Source organism: Salarias fasciatus, unplaced genomic scaffold (assembly GCF_902148845.1).
Source record: "Salarias fasciatus unplaced genomic scaffold, fSalaFa1.1, whole genome shotgun sequence".
Taxonomy (NCBI): Eukaryota; Metazoa; Chordata; class Actinopteri; order Blenniiformes; family Blenniidae; genus Salarias; species Salarias fasciatus.
Genome location: NW_021941390.1, coordinates 33,330 through 53,174, shown reverse-complemented (window position 1 = coordinate 53,174; position 19,845 = coordinate 33,330). Strand labels below are relative to the sequence as shown.

Below are 19,845 nucleotides of genomic sequence, written 5' to 3'. Positions count from 1 at the left end.
GACAGTAAAAGGCTACAGTCAGACAGTGTTGCACGACCAGCTGCTGAACAGGACAAGGGAGAAAAAAAAATACACTGCACATCTAATCAGGGGGTTAAGATCAAAGACCTGTTCAGTGAGTCCGAGTGGGTCCGAGTGGGTCGGAGTGTGTGTGTGTGTGTGTGTGTGTGTGTGTGTGTGTGTGTGTGTGTGTGTGTGTGTGTGTGTGTGTGTATTCTGATCATATGACATTTTGGGCAACTTATGCTTAAAAAGTATTTAGTTATATTTACTAGTTATTTCTTCAAAAAAGTAACTAATGAGTGACTCTGATGAGGCTCAGCTGTTCATCAGTCTCCATGGTTACTCTGATGAGGCTCAGCTGTTCATGGCCGTGTCTCCTGGTGACTCCGGGCCAATAGAAACCCATTTTAACTGGATCTCAGACATCCAGTCATGGATGTCAGTGAATTTCCTGCAGCTCCACCAGGACCAGACTGAGGTTTTAGTTTTCGGTCCCGAAGGTCAGAGAGAGAAACTTTTACCAGAATTATTAGATTTTAAACCAGAACAATCAGTTAAGAACCTGGGCCTGATTTTTGACTCTGAACTAAATTTTATTCCACACATTAAAAACATAACTAAAATTTAGTTTTCGCTCCTGAAGGCCAGAGAGAGAAACTTCATTTTAAACCATAACAGTCTGTTAAAAACCTGGCTGTGATTTTTGACTCTGAGCTGAATTTTATTCCACATGTTAAAAATTGATGTCAGATTGGTTTTTATCATCTTAAGGATAAAGTCAGAGTCACCAGTTTCTCTCAGGCCAGCAGGAGGCGCTAATGCAGCTTTAATACATAAAGACTGATCTGATTTCATGTGTCTCGGAGCAGCGGCCATGTGTGATGACAAGTTGAACCAAACAGAATCTGACTGAGCGAAGAACTTGACATTGATTCAGGAGAATCCGTGAGTTCTACAACAACTTCACTGCAACAATGTGAGTTTCTAAGTTTCTTTTAATCAGCGACTTGAAAAACAGGATTTGTTCACCTGTTGTTGAATTTGTGAACGTGGAAGTGTTGTGCTGAGTGGACTGAAAAAAACCTCCAAGTACACAACTCACTGCACACATCTCTACACACAACCTTACACCTTCTACAAGCTTTGTCATGAAAAAACCATTCACAGGAAAGTCTCTACTGTCTCGGTCTCTACTGTCCCCTCACCTGTCTCAGTCTCTACTGTCTCCTCACCTGTCTCCGTCTCTACTGTCTCCTCAGCTGTCTCAGTCTCTACTGTCTCCTCAGCTGTCTCCGTCTCTACTGTCTCCTCAGCTGTCTCAGTCTCTACTGTCTCCTCAGCTGACTCAGTCTCTACTGTCTCCTCAGCTGACTCAGTCTCTACTGTCTCCTCAGCTGTCTCAGTCTCTACTTTCTCCTCAGCTGTCTCAGTCTCTACTGTCTCCTCAGCTGACTCAGTCTCTACTGTCTCCTCAGCTGACTCAGTCTCTACTGTCTCCTCAGCTGTCTCAGTCTCTACTTTCTCCTCAGCTGTCTCAGTCTCTACTGTCTCCTCAGCTGACTCAGTCTCTACTGTCTCCTCAGCTGTCTCCGTCTCTACTGTCTCCTCAGCTGACTCCGTCTCTACTGTCTTCGTCTCTACTGTCTCCTCAGCTGTCTCAGTCTCTACTGTCTCCTCAGCTGTCTCCGTCTCTACTGTCTCCTCAGCTGTCTCCGTCTCTACTGTCTCCTCAGCTGTCTCCATCTCTACTGTCTCCTCAGCTGACTCAGTCTCTACTGTCTCCTCAGCTGTCTCAGTCTCTACTGTCTCCTCAGCTGACTCCGTCTCTACTGTCTCCTCAGCTGTCTCCGTCTCTACTGTCTCTGTCTCTACTGTCTCCTCAGCTGTCTCAGTCTCTACTGTTTCCTCAGCTGACTCCGTCTCTATTGTCTTCGTCTCTACTGTCTCCGTCTCTACTGTCTCCTCAGCTGTCTCCGTCTCTGTCTCCTCAGCTGACTCCGTCTCTACTGTCTCCGTCTCTATTGTCTCCTCAGCTGTCTCTGTCTCTACTGTCTCCTCAGCTGTCTCCGTCTCTGTCTCCTCAGCTGACTCCGTCTCTACTGTCTCCGTCTCTATTGTCTCCTCAGCTGTCTCTGTCTCTACTGTCTCCTCAGCTGACTCCGTCTCTACTGTCGTCGTCTCTACTGTCTCTGTCTCTACTGTCTCCTCAGCGGACTCTGTCTCTGTCTCCTCAGCTGACTCAGTCTCTACTGTCTCAGTCTCTACTGTCTCCTCAGCTGTCTCTGTCTCTACTGTCTGTCTCTACTGTCTCCTCAGCTGTCTCAGTCTCTACTGTCTCCTCAGCTGACTCAGTCTCTGTCTCCTCAGCTGACTCCGTCTCTACTGTCTCCGTCTCTACTGTCTCCTCAGCTGTCTCAGTCTCTGTCTCCTCAGCTGACTCAGTCTCTACCTACTCCGTCTCTACTGTCTCCTCAGCTGTCTCAGTCTCTGTGTCCTCAGCTGACTCCGTCTCTACTGTCTCCTCAGCTGACTCAGTCTCTACTGTCTCCGTCTCTACTGTCTCCTCAGCTGTCTCAGTCTCTGTTTCCTCAGCTGACTCCGTCTCTACTGTCTTCGTCTCTACTGTCTCAGTCTCTGTCTCCTCAGCTGACTCCGTCTCTACTGTCTCCGTCTCTACTGTCTCCTTAGCTGACTCAGTCTCTACTGTCTCCGTCTCTATTGTCTCCTCAGCTGTCTCTGTCTCTACTGTCTCCTCAGCTGACTCCGTCTCTACTGTCTTCGTCTCTACTGTCTCTGTCTCTACTGTCTCCTCAGCTGACTCTGTCTCTACTGTCTGTCTCTACTGTCTCCTCAGCTGTCTCTGTCTCTACTGTCTCAGTCTCTACTGTCTCCTCAGCTGACTCTGTTTCTACTGTCTCAGTCTCTACTGTCTCCTCAGCTGTCTCAGTCTCTACTGTCTCAGTCTCTACTGTCTCCTCAGCTGTCTCTGTCTCTACTGTCTCCTCAGCTGTCTCCGTCTCTACTGTCTTCGTCTCTACTGTCTTCGTCTCTACTGTCTCTGTCTCTACTGTCTCCTCAGCTGACTCAGTCTCTACTGTCTCAGTCTCGACTGTCTCCTCAGCTGTCTCTGTCTCTACTGTCTCAGTCTCGACTGTCTCCTCAGCTGACTCTGTCTCTATTGTCCCCTCAGCTGACTCCGTCTCTACTGTCTTCGTCTCTACTGTCTCAGTCTCTACTGTCTCCTCAGCTGACTCAGTCTCTACTGTCTCCATCTCTACTGTCTCCTCAGCTGTCTCAGTCTCTGTCTCCTCAGCTGACTCAGTCTCTACTGTCTCCATCTCTACTTTCTCCTCAGCTGACTGTCTCTACTGTCTCCGTCTCTACTGTCTCCTCAGCTGTCTCTGTCTCTACTGTCTCCTCAGCTGACTCCGTCTCTACTGTCTTCGTCTCTACTGTCTCAGTCTCTACTGTCTCCTCAGCTGTCTCAGTCTCTACTGTTTCCTCAGCTGACTCCGTCTCTACTGTCTTCGTCTCTATTGTCTCCTCAGCTGTCTCAGTCTCTGTCTCCTCAGCTGACTCAGTCTCTACTGACTCCGTCTCTACTGTCTCCTCAGCAGTCTCAGTCTCTGTCTCCTCAGCTGACTCTGTCTCTACTGACTCCGTCTCTACTGTCTCCTCAGCTGTCTCAGTCTCTACTGTCTCAGTCTCTACTGTCTCCTCAGCTGTCTCAGTCTCTACTGTCTCCTCAGCTGACTCAGTCTCTACTGTCTCCGTCTCTACTGTCTCCTCAGCTGTCTCAGTCTCTGTCTCCTCAGCTGACTCAGTCTCTACTGACTCCATCTCTACTGTCTCCTCAGCTGTCTCAGTCTCTACTGTCTCATCAGCTGACTCCGTCTCTACTGTCTTCGTCTCTACTGTCTCCTCAGCTGACTCTGTCTCTACTGTCTCCGTCTCTACTGTCTCCTCAGCTGTCTCTGTCTCTACTGTCTCCTCAGCTGACTCCGTCTCTACTGTCTCAGTCTCTACTGTTTCCTCAGCTGACTCCGTCTCTACTGTCTTCGTCTCTACTGTCTCCTCAGCTGTCTCAGTCTCTGTCTCCTCAGCTGACTCAGTCTCTACTGACTCCATCTCTACTGTCTCCTCAGCTGTCTCAGTCTCTGTGTCCTCAGCTGACTGTGTCTCTACTGACTCCGTCTCTACTGTCTCCTCAGCTGACTCAGTCTCTACTGTCTCCGTCTCTACTGTCTCGTCAGCTGTCTCAGTCTCTACTGTTTCCTCAGCTGACTCCGTCTCTACTGTCGTCGTCTCTACTGTCTCAGTCTCTACTCTCTCCTCAGCTGACTGAGTCTCTGCTGTCTCCGTCTCTACTGTCTCTTCAGCTGTTTCAGTCTCTGTCTCCTCAGCTGACTCCGTCTCTACTGTCTCCGTCTCTACTGTCTCCTCAGCTGACTCAGTCTCTACAGTCTCCGTCTCTATTGTCTCCTCAGCTGTCTCTGTCTCTACTGTCTCCTCAGCTGACTCCGTCTCTACTGTCTTCGTCTCTACTGTCTCTGTCTCTACTGTCTCCTCAGCTGACTCTGTCTCTACTGTCTGTCTCTACTGTCTCCTCAGCTGACTCTGTCTCTACTGTCTCAGTCTCTACTGTCTCCTCAGCTGTCTCTGTCTCTACTGTCTCCTCAGCTGACTCAGTCTCTACTGTCTCCTCAGCTGTCTCTGTCTGTACTGTCTCCTAAGCTGACTCAGTCTCTACTGTCTCAGTCTCTACTGTCTCCTCAGCTGTCTCTGTCTCCACTGTCTCTGTCTCTACTGTCTCCTCAGCTGTCTCAGTCTCTACTGTCTCCGTCTCTACTGTCTCCTCAGCTGACTCCGTCTCTACTGTCTTCGTCTCTACTGTCTCTGTCTCTACTGTCTCCTCAGCTGACTCTGTCTCTACTGTCCCAGTCTCTACTGTCTCCTCAGCTGACTCTGTCTCTACTGTCTCAGTCTCTACTGTCTCCTCAGCTGTCTCTGTCTCTACTGTCTCCTCAGCTGACTCAGTCTCTACTGTCTCCTCAGCTGTCTCTGTCTCTACTGTCTCCTCAGCTGACTCAGTCTCTACTGTCTCAGTCTCTACTGTCTCCTCAGCTGTCTCTGTCTCTACTGTCTCTGTCTCTACTGTCTCCTCAGCTGTCTCAGTCTCTACTGTCTCAGTCTCTACTGTCTCCTCAGCTGACTCAGTCTCTACTGTCTCAGTCTCTACTGTCTCCTCAGCTGACTCTGTCTCTACTGTCTCTGTCTCTACTGTCTCAGTCTCTACTGTCTCAGTCTCTACTGTCTCCTCAGCTGACTCAGTCTCTACTGTCTCTGTCTCTACTGTCTCAGTCTCTACTGTCTCCTCAGCTGTCTCTGTCTCTACTGTCTCAGTCTACTGTCTCCTCAGCTGACTCAGTCTCTACTGTCTCAGTCTCTACTGTCTCCTCAGCTGACTCAGTCTCTACTGTCTCTGTCTCTACTGTCTCAGTCTCTACTGTCTCCTCAGCTGTCTCTGTCTCTACTGTCTCCTCAGCTGACTCCGTCTCTACTGTCTTCGTGTCTACTGTCTCAGTCTCTACTGTCTCCTCAGCTGACTCTGTCTCTACTGTCTCAGTCTTTACTGTCTCCTCAGCTGACTCAGTCTCTACTGTCTCCTCAGCTGTCTCTGTCTCTACTGTCTCAGTCTCTACTGTCTCCTCAGCTGACTCAGTCTCTACTGTCTCTGTCTCTACTGTCTCAGTCTCTACTGTCTCCTCAGCTGACTCAGTCTCTACTGTCTCTGTCTCTACTGTCTCAGTCTCTACTGTCTCCTCAGCTGTCTCTGTCTCTACTGTCTCAGTCTACTGTCTCCTCAGCTGACTCAGTCTCTACTGTCTCAGTCTCTACTGTCTCCTCAGCTGACTCAGTCTCTACTGTCTCTGTCTCTACTGTCTCAGTCTCTACTGTCTCCTCAGCTGTCTCTGTCTCTACTGTCTCCTCAGCTGACTCCGTCTCTACTGTCTTCGTGTCTACTGTCTCAGTCTCTACTGTCTCCTCAGCTGACTCTGTCTCTACTGTCTCAGTCTTTACTGTCTCCTCAGCTGACTCAGTCTCTACTGTCTCCTCAGCTGTCTCTGTCTCTACTGTCTCAGTCTCTACTGTCTCCTCAGCTGACTCAGTCTCTACTGTCTCTGTCTCTACTGTCTCAGTCTCTACTGTCTCCTCAGCTGACTCAGTCTCTACTGTCTCTGTCTCTACTGTCTCAGTCTCTACTGTCTCCTCAGCTGTCTCTGTCTCTACTGTCTCAGTCTACTGTCTCCTCAGCTGACTCTGTCTCTACTGTCTCAGTCTCTACTGTCTCCTCAGCTGTCTCTGTCTCTACTGTCTCCTCAGCTGACTCCGTCTCTACTGTCTTCGTGTCTACTGTCTCAGTCTCTACTGTCTCCTCAGCTGACTCTGTCTCTACTGTCTCAGTCTTTACTGTCTCCTCAGCTGACTCAGTCTCTACTGTCTCCTCAGCTGTCTCTGTCTCTACTGTCTCAGTCTCTACTGTCTCCTCAGCTGACTCAGTCTCTACTGTCTCTGTCTCTACTGTCTCCTCAGCTGACTCAGTCTCTACTGTCTCTGTCTCTACTGTCTCAGTCTCTACTGTCTCCTCAGCTGTCTCTGTCTCTACTGTCTCAGTCTGCTGTCTCCTCAGCTGACTCTGTCTCTACTGTCTCAGTCTCTACTGTCTCCTCAGCTGACTCAGTCTCTACTGTCTCAGTCTCTACTGTCTCCTCAGCTGTCTCTGTCTCTACTGTCTCAGTCTCTACTGTCTCCTCAGCTGACTCAGTCTCTACTGTCTCAGTCTCTACTGTCTCCTCAGCTGACTCAGTCTCTACTGTCTCAGTCTCTACTGTCTCCTCAGCTGTCTCTGTCTCTACTGTCTCAGTCTCTACTGTCTCCTCAGCTGACTCTGTCTCTACTGTCTCAGTCTCTACTGTCTCAGTCTCTACTGTCTCCTCAGCTGACTCTGTCTCTACTGTCTCCGTCTCTACCGTCTCCTCAGCTGACTCTGTCTCTACTGTCTCTGTCTCTACTGTCTCCTCAGCTGACTCTGTCTCTACTGTCTCTGCAGGTGTTTGTCAGGCTGTGGAGCTGAATGTCCCTGTCTGCTCATGACAGCTGCTGGTGTGTGTCCCTGCCCTGTCTGTCCACGCAGCGCAGACAGGCTGCTGTGTGTCTCCAGCGTGAGGACGCGGCCCACCTCTGCTTGGCCAGCTCCCTGTCCCTCTGGCACTGCTGCTGCTTCTCCCTCTCCAGCTGCTGACGGAGCTCCTCGGCCTGGCGGACGTAGCGCCGGGCGGCCCGTTCGTCCGCCTGCAGCAGCTCCGCCTCGTGGAGCGTCTGCAGCTTCTTCAGCTCCTGCTTGTGCTTCGAGATCAGCTTCTGGATCTCCGGCTCCAGACCTGCGGAGGGTGATTGTTGGCGTGACGCAGCATCGCTGTTCCAGGACGTCGGCGGCGATCAGAGGCTTGGAGGAGGACGAAGGAAGGTTTCTGTCCCATCATGAGGACTCCTCGGTTGGGCCCGTACCTTTGACCGTGATCGCCTTTATCTTCTTGGTTTTCTCGTCAATCCATTTCTCCCTGCGGATCTTCTCTGTGGCGCTCATGAGGTCTTTCAGCTTCTTGATCTCCTGGGGAGCGTTGGAGGGAGGAGAGGTGAGCGTGAAGAGATCCAGAGCGTGAACCTCAAGCCTCCATGAGGAGGCGGGAAACCAACAGACTCACAAGCAGACTGTCGATGAAACGACACTGACAGCACAGCAGGGGAGAGGTGTGTGTGTGTGTGTGTGTGTGTGTGTGTGTCTGGATTCAGTCAGGTTTCTGATACAGATACGAATCAACTAACCCTGATACACACTGATCTCTGTCTGGGTGCAGCTGCACATGCAAATGGACGGTCAGTTGTGTGGATTGTCTTGTGTGTGCCTCGAGGGACTTGGAAACATCTGATCGGCCAACGCCACATGACGTGCAAAAATCTGGAAAGACGAATGTGGAGGCAGGGACAGAGACACGGACAGGTCCTCGCAGCATCAACTATTTATATGATGGAAATACAAGAAAGCCATTAACAAGGCAGTGAATGTATCTAATATCACTTCTGTGGATATTAATGTATTTGCAACCGAAAATATCACAGTACACTAGGGATGCGACGGTGCGCGGCAAAACATTGAACCGTTGGTTCCGCTCGGCACGGGACAGAACGCCCTAATGGACCGCGGTTTTTCGGTTTTCCGCAGCTGCTTTTCAGCCCGTCGTTTGTGTATGCGCCTGTGCGGACAGATAAAGAAACGCTCTCTCTCCGCGAGCTAATGTCCAACCGCTGCTGTGCTGCTGCGGCGCTGTTCTTCTTCTTCTACTACTCCTTTCCAGCAGACCAGGCGCCTCGCGGCACGCCGCTGCCTCTCTTGGTGAAGTCCAATATCACAGCAACAAATACGCTGTTGTAACTGTAGCCGGGTTGAAGTGCAGCGATAGTTGCCAGGTCTGCTTGTTATCAGCTTCTTATTTGAAAAGCTGCTTGTCAATGCTGGCAGTCGTAAGTTGAGGGATTTTTTTTTTTTTTGCTTGTTCCAAAGTGCCGTTTTGGGCTTTCTGCTCCCAGACCCAGCGGAGACTTGAAGCTTGCCCCGATCATCCCGGTGGCTCCAAACACATCGACTTTACTGCATATTTTACTGAAAAAAATCTGGCAACACTGAGTGCGCCTACAGAAGGCATGTCCAGCAAGAGCCACGAGTCCAGAGACAGAACTTTGAAGAGGAACCAGCTTGGTTTAAATCTCCGGTGTGGTAAACTTTGGTTTATGCTGCAGTATCATGTATACAAGCAGTCAGGCAATAAGAGGATGTTTAGTATTTGAAAATACTACGTTAAGTATCTGTTACCATGAGAGAGCACATGATATTATACAGTACACCAGTATTAATGTTGTTAATGTTTACTGTGAAATGCAGTTTCTGCTGACAAGCAAAATAAAGGGAGATTTTTGGGAGAAAAAAAAAAGGTTCTCTTTACGTGCAAAATGTGTACCGAACCGAACCGAAGCAAAACCGCGGCGCAAAAACTGAGGGACGGCCCGTACCGTGGGTTATATGTACCGTTGCACCCATACAGTACACATAAATACAATTAGACGCATGAGGAAGTCAGTATAAACAGAATTTTAAACTGACCGAGACACATGCACTCTCCACACAAAGGTCACGTGCACAGAAGTTTAGGAGGAAATGAAGTTACCTCACACAAGGGACTGAGAATTTGCCACACCTAAAGACAAGAGACGAGGCCGGAGAAAGACGGCAGAGACAGAGAGAGGAAAGAGTTAAAGCAAAGCTGCGCCATGAGGAGAGCCCACACACACACACACACGCACGCACACACAAACACACACACACACTCACACACTCACCATCTCATGCTGCTCCTGCATCTGAGCCATCTTTTTCATGTACTTGTGGTCGACCTGCTTCAGCTCCCCCAGCACGCCCTCGCAGCGCTCGCTCAGAGCCTTCTTATCGCCGATCAGCTGCAGACACAGCGCCTCGTTAAGCCACGCCCCAAAACTGAAGGAGTTCAAGACGGACGACGCCGAGCCCAGAGCGCCAGCGCCAGACGCCGTCTGCTGCTTCACCCAGGGCAGGAAGGGACACCTCACCATATACAGGTCACACACCCATCACAGTCTGTAGAAGACTGACCAGGTGGGTCTGTAGAAGACTGACCAGGTGGGTCTGTAGAAGACTGACCAGGTGAGTCTGTAGAAGACTGACCAGGTGAGACTGTAGAAGACTGACCAGGTGGGTCTGTAGAAGACTGACCAGGTGGGTCTGTAGAAGACTGACCAGGTGAGACTGTAGAAGACTGACCAGGCGAGTCTGTAGAAGACTGACCAGGCGGGTCTGTAGAAGACTGACCAGGTGAGACTGTAGAAGACTGACCAGGTGGGTCTGTAGAAGACTGACCAGGCGGGTCTGTAGAAGACTGACCAGGTGGGTCTGTAGAAGACTGACCAGGCGAGTCTGTAGAAGACTGACCAGGCGGGTCTGTAGAAGACTGACCAGGTGAGACTGTAGAAGACTGACCAGGTGGGTCTGTAGAAGACTGACCAGGCGGGTCTGTAGAAGACTGACCAGGTGGGTCTGTAGAAGACTGACCAGGCGAGTCTGTAGAAGACTGACCAGGCGGGTCTGTAGAAGACTGACCAGGCGGGTCTGTAGAAGACTGACCAGGCGGGTCTGTAGAAGACTGACCAGGCGGGTCTGTAGAAGACTGACCAGGTGGGTCTGTAGAAGACTGACCAGGTGAGTCTGTAGAAGACTGACCAGGCGGGTCTGTAGAAGACTGACCAGGCGGGTCTGTAGAAGACTGACCAGGTGGGTCTGTAGAAGACTGACCAGGTGAGTCTGTAGAAGACTGACCAGGTGAGTCTGTAGAAGACTGACCAGGTGGGTCTGTAGAAGACTGACCAGGCGGGTCTGTAGAAGACTGACCAGGTGGGTCTGTAGAAGACTGACCAGGTGAGTCTGTAGAAGAGTGTATTTTGATAACCTTTCTTCTTCTAGTCCAGGGGTCTCAATCTCAGATGCTTGGAGGGCTGCAGACCTGCAGGTTCTCCGTGTCTCTGCTCCAACACAGCTGAGTCCTATGAAGGTTCTCCCCCGGCCTGATAATGAGCCTGATTACATCTGGCTGCGCTGAAGCAGGGACACCTGGAGAACATGCAGGGCTGCTTGGTGAAAATTGGTTTCATTTGCTCTTGAAGTGTCCTCAGGCAGAGGGTTCAGTTACTTCTTCCTCCCCCGCCTGCCATTGTCTGCATGCTATCCTCATTAGTTGAAGCAGACTGTTTTTTTCGTCTGTGTGATTTTGACAAAGATCAGATCACATTTGATGGTGATTTTATGCAAAAATGTGAGAAATTCCACAAGGTTCAGATACTTTTTCATCCCACTGTAGTCACAGTTACAATGAACCAACAACTAACTAAAACTAGTCAAACTGAGTAACTGTGGAAAATAACAGTTCTAAGAGAACTTCATCTGAGTGTATGCTCCTTCATGTAAACCTGCTGCAAACTGTGCTGCTGTAACCCTACAACTCCCCCTGCAGGACAAATAAAGGACTTTCAATTCAATGCAATTCAAAGCCTGGACTTTAACGCTCTATAAAAAATTCAGTATTAACATATTTCCAGCTTATCTCTCTTCCAGACGACGAAATGGAATGAAAAAAAAAAAACAAAAAAACAGAGCTGTAGAAACTCAGCCCATCAGTTTTACTGACGTTTCATTCTGAATTGGAGTCAATGGAGTCACAGCCTTTTTGGAGCTCCCCCTGGTGGACACTGTGATATTGACAGTCTGACACTTCCGGGTTGGCTTCATGTTTTCAGATCAGTGGTCCTGCAGGACTCCTGATGGTTCTGGGTTAAAGGTGCATTAAGGATTTTTACAACCTTAAAAATACTTATTTTCCACCATAAATATGTTCCACATTTTTAATGCTGTGTCCAATGAGTCCTGACAGATTCATCACCAGAACCTCTAACAGGCTAAACTGTCACTAGAAAGTCACAGTGCCGGTCCGGCTCCAGAGTTTTTGGGGAGAATTTGAAAGGAATGAGGTAATGCGCGCTCCGGCTGGCCTGATGGAGCTAAGTTTCGCTTTGTCCGCCATTCCTCCGCCAGATGTTTAGTGAGCAACAGCTGAGCAGGATCTTCCAGGAAGTCAGAACAGACTGGCTTCTAGCACTGCAGCTCCACCAGACTCCACCAGGGAGAAGACACTGACATCTTACTGCAGCGCTGCTAAACCAGCGAGGAAGGAGTTCCCCTCTTCCGTGCACGGGAGCCCAGGCACGAGTGTTTCACTAAGCTGCATTACGCCCAAGGCCTGCAGGGGGCGCTGTTTCACATAAAACGTGAAAACTCCTGAATGCACCTTTAATGAAGCTTCATCTTCTTGAGTTGTGTTTGTTTTCACAGAGCAGAGGAGTGCGGGGCTCCGAGCTTCGTGTCTCCGAGTTCTCCGGTCTATCTATGCACAGCTTCACCACTTCCTGAACTTCAGGAGGCTCCTTGTTTCCTGTCTTTCATGATAGGATGAGCTGATTAATGCAGGCGTGTCTGACCTCTGTAACAACTTCAGACACACCTGGATTAATCAGCTCATCCTATCATGAAAGACAGGAAACAAGGAGCCTCCTGAAGTTCAGGAAGTGGTTGAGTTGTGCGTAGAGCCTATTTCCAGCAGAGTGACAGTTACAAGGCTACAGCGGCCTCTAAAGGAAGGAGGTATGAACTACACCGTTTTAAGTGGTTCTCCTGATGTCCTGTGCTGCAGACACACCCCAAATGACTCCTATTCCAGCGCATTGAGGCTCAAAGTGACTTTAAATCAACCAATTTTTTTTTTCCATTTACCATATATGACTCAGGAATTTTCCAAAAGTTAATAAGAGGATCAACAAGTCCTCTGTTCTGTCCTCACAGCCTGCTCCTCTAAAGAGACACCTGTCCCCTCGTCAGAAACTGTGCATAAAAAGCACCTGTATTGTTTAGTGGCTGTTAAATAAAAAGTGTTTTTCCAGTCATATATTTTGTCATTTTAGTTTTCTCATTTCATTTCAGTAAAATTGGAAATCTTGTCTCGTCTGGTGAGCTGAGCATCTCGTCACACCCCTAGTGACGAGTTTAACAGGGAGGAACGTCCCGCTCCATCAGGAAGGTGCTGACCGTGACGGCCTTGCCTCGAACCCCTGTGGTCACCTGATCGATGAAGGTGAGGTGTCTCTGGATGGTGGCCTCATACTGGTCCTTCTGGAGCTGGAAGCCTCGGCTCAGCTCCCTCTCGGCCTCCTTCACGTGTCGGACCGTCAGCTCCCTCTGCTGGGCCTGATGGACACAAACGCCCGAGTCAGTGAGCGGCGGCTCGGCGTCCGCGGCCGTGCCGTGTCGGCGTCGCACCAGAGCGGCCTGCAGCAGGTCGACGGTGCGCTTCTTCTCCTCCAGCTCCAGCTTGACCCTCATCATGGAGCCGGCGGCTGACGCCTGTTCCACGCCGGTCACTTCCTCCTCCGACAGCGCAGCCTGCAAACAGCCCGGAGTCCGTTTCCACACCGACCCCTTCAAAGGTCAGCTCGTAGTTTAGAAGTAAACGTTTACAACCGAGTTCATCGTTTCTCATTCCTGTTTCCTACAACGGCTGCTGCTGTACGCCACGACTGGTGAGGAGGGCCGGTGTGTTGATTTAGTGTGGTGGAGGACGTGCTTTCACCGTCCATCTTAAAACTCACTCAAGAACATCAACACTGTCTGCTGCTCTTCTGCCGCAGCCTTGATAATTAGGGATTTTTTGGTATGTACAAATTCTAAATGTCATTCGTACAACAGAATTTAGAACCTGTTCTACGCATAGATTGATGAATGAGGAATCTGCTGTGTGTGTGTGTGTGTGTGTGTGTGTGTGTGTGTGTGTGTGTGTGTGTGTGTGTGTGAGTCCTCTACACTTCAGTTGCATGCAGCAGTATTGGAGATGGATGTAGCGGCGATGAGGTGAGACCCGCTGCAGCCCTGTGTGACGGTCAGAGCTGACCTCTGGCTGTTGGCACTGAGTGAGAAGAAGCACGGTGAAGTGGATCGGCTCCCCGGGGCGAAGCGAACTCCTGCCACAGCTCAGGAAGTTGTCTGTGTGTCTCTGAAAAGCTGGAGCCCTGAGCGGAGCGCTGAGCCCCACGTACAGGAAAACAGTGGAAGCGCAGCGGTCTGACCTCTCTGTGCGACCCCGAGGCGGAGCCGGGCCTCTCCTGCTCGGACTCCTCCATCTCGTCCAGGAAACTCATGATGCTCTGGAGCTTGGCCTCGGACAGCAGGGCGCCCCCTCCTGGCGGCGCAGGGTGGCGGCTGAGCTGGCCGTGGCGCTCCAGGTTGTCGGTGGTCAGGGAGCTGGAGTCCACGTCCTGCGGGAGACACACTTCAGTCCGTCCTGCTTTAGAGCCCAGAGGGTCAGGGGCCCGTCTGACCCGGGTCTCAGACCAGACCGGGACTTCCTGGGACAAGCCGCATCATCCTGTGTGAGAACTAATCTGATCCCAGATCTGGTGAGGAAGAGCAGCTCAGCTCAGAGCCACGCCTCGCCTTGACAGCAAAATAAAACGGGAGAGTGTCTGTGTGTGTGTGTGTGTGTGTGTGTGTGTGTGTGTGTGTGTGTGTGTGTGTGTATAATGATCGACGGTGCGGTTTTTGTTCTGTTTCTACTGTACAGCACTTTCCGTTGTTTTTATAAAAATGAAAAGTGCTCTACAAATAAAGTTTGATGATGATGATGATGATGATGACGACTGTAAATCACAGTGGTTCGTGGTTAGCCTAGCCGTTAGCCGCTGACCATCAGCCAGTGGCCGGAGCGGAACTTCCAGTTTTGGTCCACACCAATCAAATGAAGGAATTCCTTCTTCTGCCTGTCTGGTCAGTGCTGGCCCTGGCTGAGAGCGCCCCCTAACCAGCGGCTGCTGCTGGTGCGTCATGGTCCCGGACCGTCCTGGCGAGAAGCAAATTCCACCAGACGTGTCTCCGCTCCACCGTCCGCAGCAAATCCGGTGCCACTGAAATCAATCAGAACCGTTCCACCGCATCCGCTCTGTTCCACCGCATCCGCTCTGTTCCACCGCATCCGCTCTGTTCCACCGCATCCGCTCTGTTCCACCGCATCCGCTCTGTTCCACCGCATCCGCTCTGTTCCACCACATCCGCTCTGTTCCACCACATCCGCTCTGTTCCACCGCATCCGCTCTGTTCCACCGCATCCGCTCTGTTCCACCACATCCGCTCTGTTCCACCACATCCGCTCTGTTCCACAGCATCCGCTCTGTTCCACCACATCCGCTCTGTTCCACCACATCGCACCCGCTCCATTCCACTGCATCGCGCCTACTCCGTTCCACCACATCCGCTCCGTTCCACCGCATCGAGCCTGCTCCGTTCCACTGCATCGAGCCCGCTCCGTTCCACTGCATCGAGCCCGCTCCGTTCCACTGCATCGAGCCCGCTCCGTTCCACCGCATCGTTCCACTGCATCGAGCCCGCTCCGTTCCACTGCATCGAGCCCGCTCCGTTCCACCGCATCGTTCCACTGCATCGAGCCCGCTCCGTTCCACCGCATCGCGCCCGCTCCGTTCCACCGCACCGTGCCCGCTCCGCTGCTGGTGACTTGTTCCGCGCCGTTCCACTAGCTTGGTAAACTAGCCCCGCCCCCTCCTCATCCACATTTGGATTCTGGAGCTGGGCTCAGTCTGGGTCTGAGCCAACAGAAACTTCCTGCAGGGGGCGTCGGTTACTCCTTTGACTGCCCACACACCGGCCCAGAAGAGAGCAGAGGAAGGCCCCGGGAGCCACGGGGTCCGGGCCCCTCGGGGACCAAGACCGACAGGCACCAACCCCACCGGGCATCAGACACCCAGGGTGGGCAGAGCAGAGGGTCCAGGGTCCAGGAGCCGACTCCCGCACTCAGGCTGAGGGCCATGACCATACCCAGGAGAACCGGGTCCATCTGTTTTTGCGGGTCAAGGTTCTCGCTGCAGAGTTTTGCACAAGTTGCAGCCTCGAAAGCTCCTTCAGTTCAGACATGAGAACAGGCTGGTGCAGTAGTCCGAACGCGATGAGACAAAAGCATGAATGATGAGCTCTAAATCATTGGATGAGACCATTTTCTTAAGTTTGGAGATTTTTATTAGTTGAAAGAAACAATTTCTCGTCAGCTGCTTGCAGTGCTGCACTAGAGACGAGAGACTAGAGACGTCTTTATCAAGGAAAACACCCAGATTTCTAAGACTGGATTTAGCAGACTAGGTCACCAAGGTCCTGTTTGATCCCTGGGATTGAGACATCAGGGGCGATGATGAGTGTTTCAGTTTTGTCTGCGTGAGGCCTGGGCGATTGTATGATCGTGATTGGTGATCACGATTAATTTCCAGTCGATCACGGTGATCAGCTGTGAGCGCATTTACTCGATCAGACATGGTAGAAATGTGACACAGCCAATCACAGTCCACTTTTTCCTGCTCAGCTTCCGCCTGTAAGCTGTCTGAGAAGTAAACAGAGATGAGCTGAGTGGAGCCGAGGGCAGCGAAGCCGAGGAAGTCAGCCGTGCCTCGGCGTTTTCCTCTGAAGATGAGGCTGCTGCTGACAGGACAGGCTGCTCCACCCGCACCGCTGCTAGCTCACCACTGCTAGCTCACCGCTGCTAGCTGACCGCTGCTAGCTGACCGCTGCTAGCTCACCGCTGCTAGCTCACCAATCCGCAAGGAATCTGGTCTTTTGAGTCCAGGAACTACTGGTGATCCAGATTAACTAACGATCGTTCAGTTCTTTCACTGAAAAAAACGCTGCATCGCATCATTGAACATATCAAATGTCTTGCCACTAACGCTCTGTTTCTAACAACATGCAGAGAGCCTGCAGCGCTGCAGCCGTTCTTCTTCCTTGGTGTCTGTGTAAAATAAGGTTGAACATGCAAACAGCACACCTAGTGGCATGAAGTGCAAATGCAGTCATGGCGTCGCCTGTGGCCGCGGTCTGAATGAGGATCTCCTGAAGTTACTCCAAATGTTTCAGGAACCAGAATATTGATCTTAACACGAACACTGACTGCACGTAAACGCAGCCAGTGTCGTCTTTTCAGGCCACTGCACCATACGAGCAACATTCTGAGAGGAGATGGCCTGATATTGTACTTACGGCCTGACGTTGTACTGACGGCTTGATGTTGCACTGACGGCCTGACGTTGTACTGACAGCCTAACGTTGTACTGACGGCCTGACGTTGTACTGACGGCCTGTCGTTGTACTGACGGCCTGACGTTGTACTGACAGCCTAACGTTGTACTGACAGCCTAACGTACTGACGGCCTGACGTTGTACTGACGGCCTGACGTTGTGCTGACGGCCTGTCGTTGTACTGACGGCCTGACGTTGTGCTGACGGCCTGTCGTTGTACTGACGGCCTGACGTTGTACTGACGGCCTGACATTGTACTGACGGCCTAACGTTGTACTGACGGCCTGACGTTGTATTGATGGCCTGACGTTGTATTGACGGCCTGACGTTGTGCTGACGGCCTGACGTTGTACTGACAGCTTGACGTTATACTGATGGCCTGATGTTGTACTGACGGTCTGACGTACTGACGGTTTGACGTTGTACTGACGGCCTGACTGCCTGACTTTGTACTGATGGCCCGACCATTTACTGACAGCCCGACGTTGTACTGACGGCCTGATGTTGTACTTACGGCCTGACGTTGTATTGATGGCCTGACGTTGTACTCACGGCCTGACGGCCTGACGCTGCACTGACGGCCTGACGTTGTACTGACGGCCTGACGTTGCACTGACGGCCTGACGTTGTATTGACGGCTTGACGTTGTACTTACGGCCTGACATTGTATTGATGGCCTGACGTTGTATTGACGGCCTGACGTTGTACTGACGGACTGACGTTGTACTGACGGCCTGACGTTGTACTGACGGCCTGACTGCCTGATATTGTACTTACGGCCTGACGTTGCACTGACAGCCTGACGTCGTACTGACGGCCTAACGTTATACTGATGGCCCAACGTCGTAGTGACGGCCCGACATTGTACTGACGGCCTGACGTTGCACTGACGGCCTAACGTTGTACTGACGGCTTGACGTTGTACTTACAGCCTGACGGCCTGACGTTGTACTTACAGCCTGACGGCCTGACGTTGTACTTACGGCCTGACGTTGTATTGACAGCCTGACGTTGTGCTGATGGCCTGACGTTGTACTGACGGCCCGACGTTGTACTGACGGCCTGATGTTGTACTGACGGTCTGACGTACTGACGGTCTGACGTTGTACTGACGGCCTGACTGCCTGACTTTGTACTGACGGCCCGACGTTGTATTGACGGCCTGTCGTTGTACTGATGGCTTGATGTTGCACTGACGGCCTGACGTTGTACTGACGGCCTGACTGCCTGACGTTGTACTGACGGCCTGACGTTGTACTGACAGCTTGACGTTATACTGACGGCCTGATGTTGTACTGACGGTCTGACGTTGTACGGACTACCTGACGTTGTACTGACAGCTTGACGTTATACTGATGGCCTGATGTTGTACTGACGGTCTGACGTACTGACGGTCTGACGTTGTACTTACGGCCTGACGTTGTATTGATGGCCTGACGTTGTACTGACGGCCTGACGCTGCACTGACGGTCTGACGTTGTACGGACTACCTGACGTTGTACTGACGGCCTGACGTTGTACTGACGGTTTGAGTCGAGCACATGAACACCCACCTCATCGATCCAGGCGTATTTGTCCTTGCGGCGGCTCTGGGACTCGGCCAGCTGTTCCGGCTCCTCCTCCAACAGCTTCAGGGTGTCCAGCAGCTCGTTGAGGACGGTTTTGGACGAGGCTCCCCGCCTCTGCTCCTCAACACTCACCGACCTCTGCAGCACAGAGAACACACACGTCTCAGATTAACACTGCTGCGCAAAGCAGTGACTGATTTTCTGCTCGGAGTTTACCTTTGAGCACTGGGAGCCTCTCCGATTGGACGCTTCAGGGTAAACACCTCTGAAGCTGAGCTCGGCCACGTCAGGAATGATGTCTAGGTTTGAGTCTGTGGAAACAAAAGGCTCCCATGTTAAAAGACGGTGGATGGGCTGGCCGTGTGGCGCAGGGGATGGCGCTCAGACCTGAGTTCCTGGTTTTCATATCGCAGGGAGACACGCAGCGCTTGTTGCTGGCTGAAGCTGCATTCTTACTGCCCGGGATGATCTTGATGGCCTTGTTTGGTGTGACGCCTGTAGCCGGTGGCGGGTTTTCCCGCTTTGCCTCGACAGCTCCCTGCAGCTCCTGCCACACCACCAGGGGGAGACAGAGACCAATCAGGACCTCCGGAGCAGTTTGTTACCTTGCTGTTTGAAGTCACCGCCATTTAAGAAGAAATGTGCAGAAACGTCTCCCAGTTAACAGCAGCTGTGAGTAACACAAGCAATGTTTTCATAATTCCTTAACACAGAAAAAAGCCAAGCATCTTTTTTTGTAGGAACTAAATCACCATTTCTTGAGCTCGTTTCTAAACGTGCTTTCCAGAAAGGTCGTACTTCAGCCGTGTTGACGTGAGCGCTCTCCTTCCGAATTGCTTCCCTGTGGCTGTCCAGACGCTGCAGCTGCTGCCCAGGATCCTCCTCCTCCTCTGCTCCGCCCTCCTGCTCCTCAAGAGAAAAGACCAGAAGAGCTAGACCAAACCTGACGGGACCCGGAGAGCCAAGCTGGGAGGTCCTGAGGAGAAGAACGCTTCAGTCACCTGAGAACGCTGAGCAGGGGAGACGGCCCTGAAGCTCCGCTCAGCGCTCACATTGGAGTCTGTGGAGCACATCAAAACACACACTCACTCCACTTAATGCATAGATATCACATCAGGCCAACGTCTCTGGATAATTAAGCCAACTGGCCAGAATTTGATTCAAACTGTAGAATCAAACTGAACTTTTTGAAGGAGCCTGCTGAAAATGTCTCATCTGTGTGTAAATATGAGCCACGGTGTTTCAAAAGAAGACCCAACCAGTAAGCAGGGATTTCAACCTTTTTCCTCCACAACCCCCCCACCCCCCCACCCCACCCCCGAATGTCCCTGTGAGAGCAGGAGAAGGCCTCTCACACACACAGTTCTAAGATAAATAAAACATACTTCACCAAACACAGATGGCATTAAAGGAATACTCCGCCCAAAAAACGATTTGGCCTCATTTTCTACTCAC

The 19,845-nt window shown here is 51.4% G+C and overlaps 1 protein-coding gene across 6 annotated transcripts in view; it reads right to left on the bottom strand.

The window, feature by feature from the left end:
- cep131 (centrosomal protein 131) overlaps window positions 1–19,845 on the bottom strand; it is an 88,319-nt gene that overhangs the window by 36,795 nt on the left and 31,679 nt on the right. For 2 of the 6 annotated variants that reach the window (XM_030087599.1, XM_030087598.1), the window contains exons 11-22: window positions 19,392–19,450; window positions 19,189–19,299; window positions 18,778–18,937; window positions 18,607–18,701; window positions 18,376–18,528; window positions 13,819–14,007; window positions 13,016–13,138; window positions 12,818–12,943; window positions 9,460–9,576; window positions 9,288–9,317; window positions 7,573–7,675; window positions 7,244–7,445 (exon numbers count right to left, since the gene is read on the bottom strand). In XM_030087599.1, the coding sequence (XP_029943459.1) occupies window positions 7,244–7,445; window positions 7,573–7,675; window positions 9,288–9,317; window positions 9,460–9,576; window positions 12,818–12,943; window positions 13,016–13,138; window positions 13,819–14,007; window positions 18,376–18,528; window positions 18,607–18,701; window positions 18,778–18,937; window positions 19,189–19,299; window positions 19,392–19,450 (1,468 nt within the window). The remainder of the gene's footprint in view (window positions 1–7,243; window positions 7,446–7,572; window positions 7,676–9,287; window positions 9,318–9,459; window positions 9,577–12,817; window positions 12,944–13,015; window positions 13,139–13,818; window positions 14,008–18,375; window positions 18,529–18,606; window positions 18,702–18,777; window positions 18,938–19,188; window positions 19,300–19,391; window positions 19,451–19,845) is intronic. The other 4 variants (XM_030087600.1, XM_030087601.1, XM_030087602.1 and 1 more) reach the window with 4 other exon arrangements.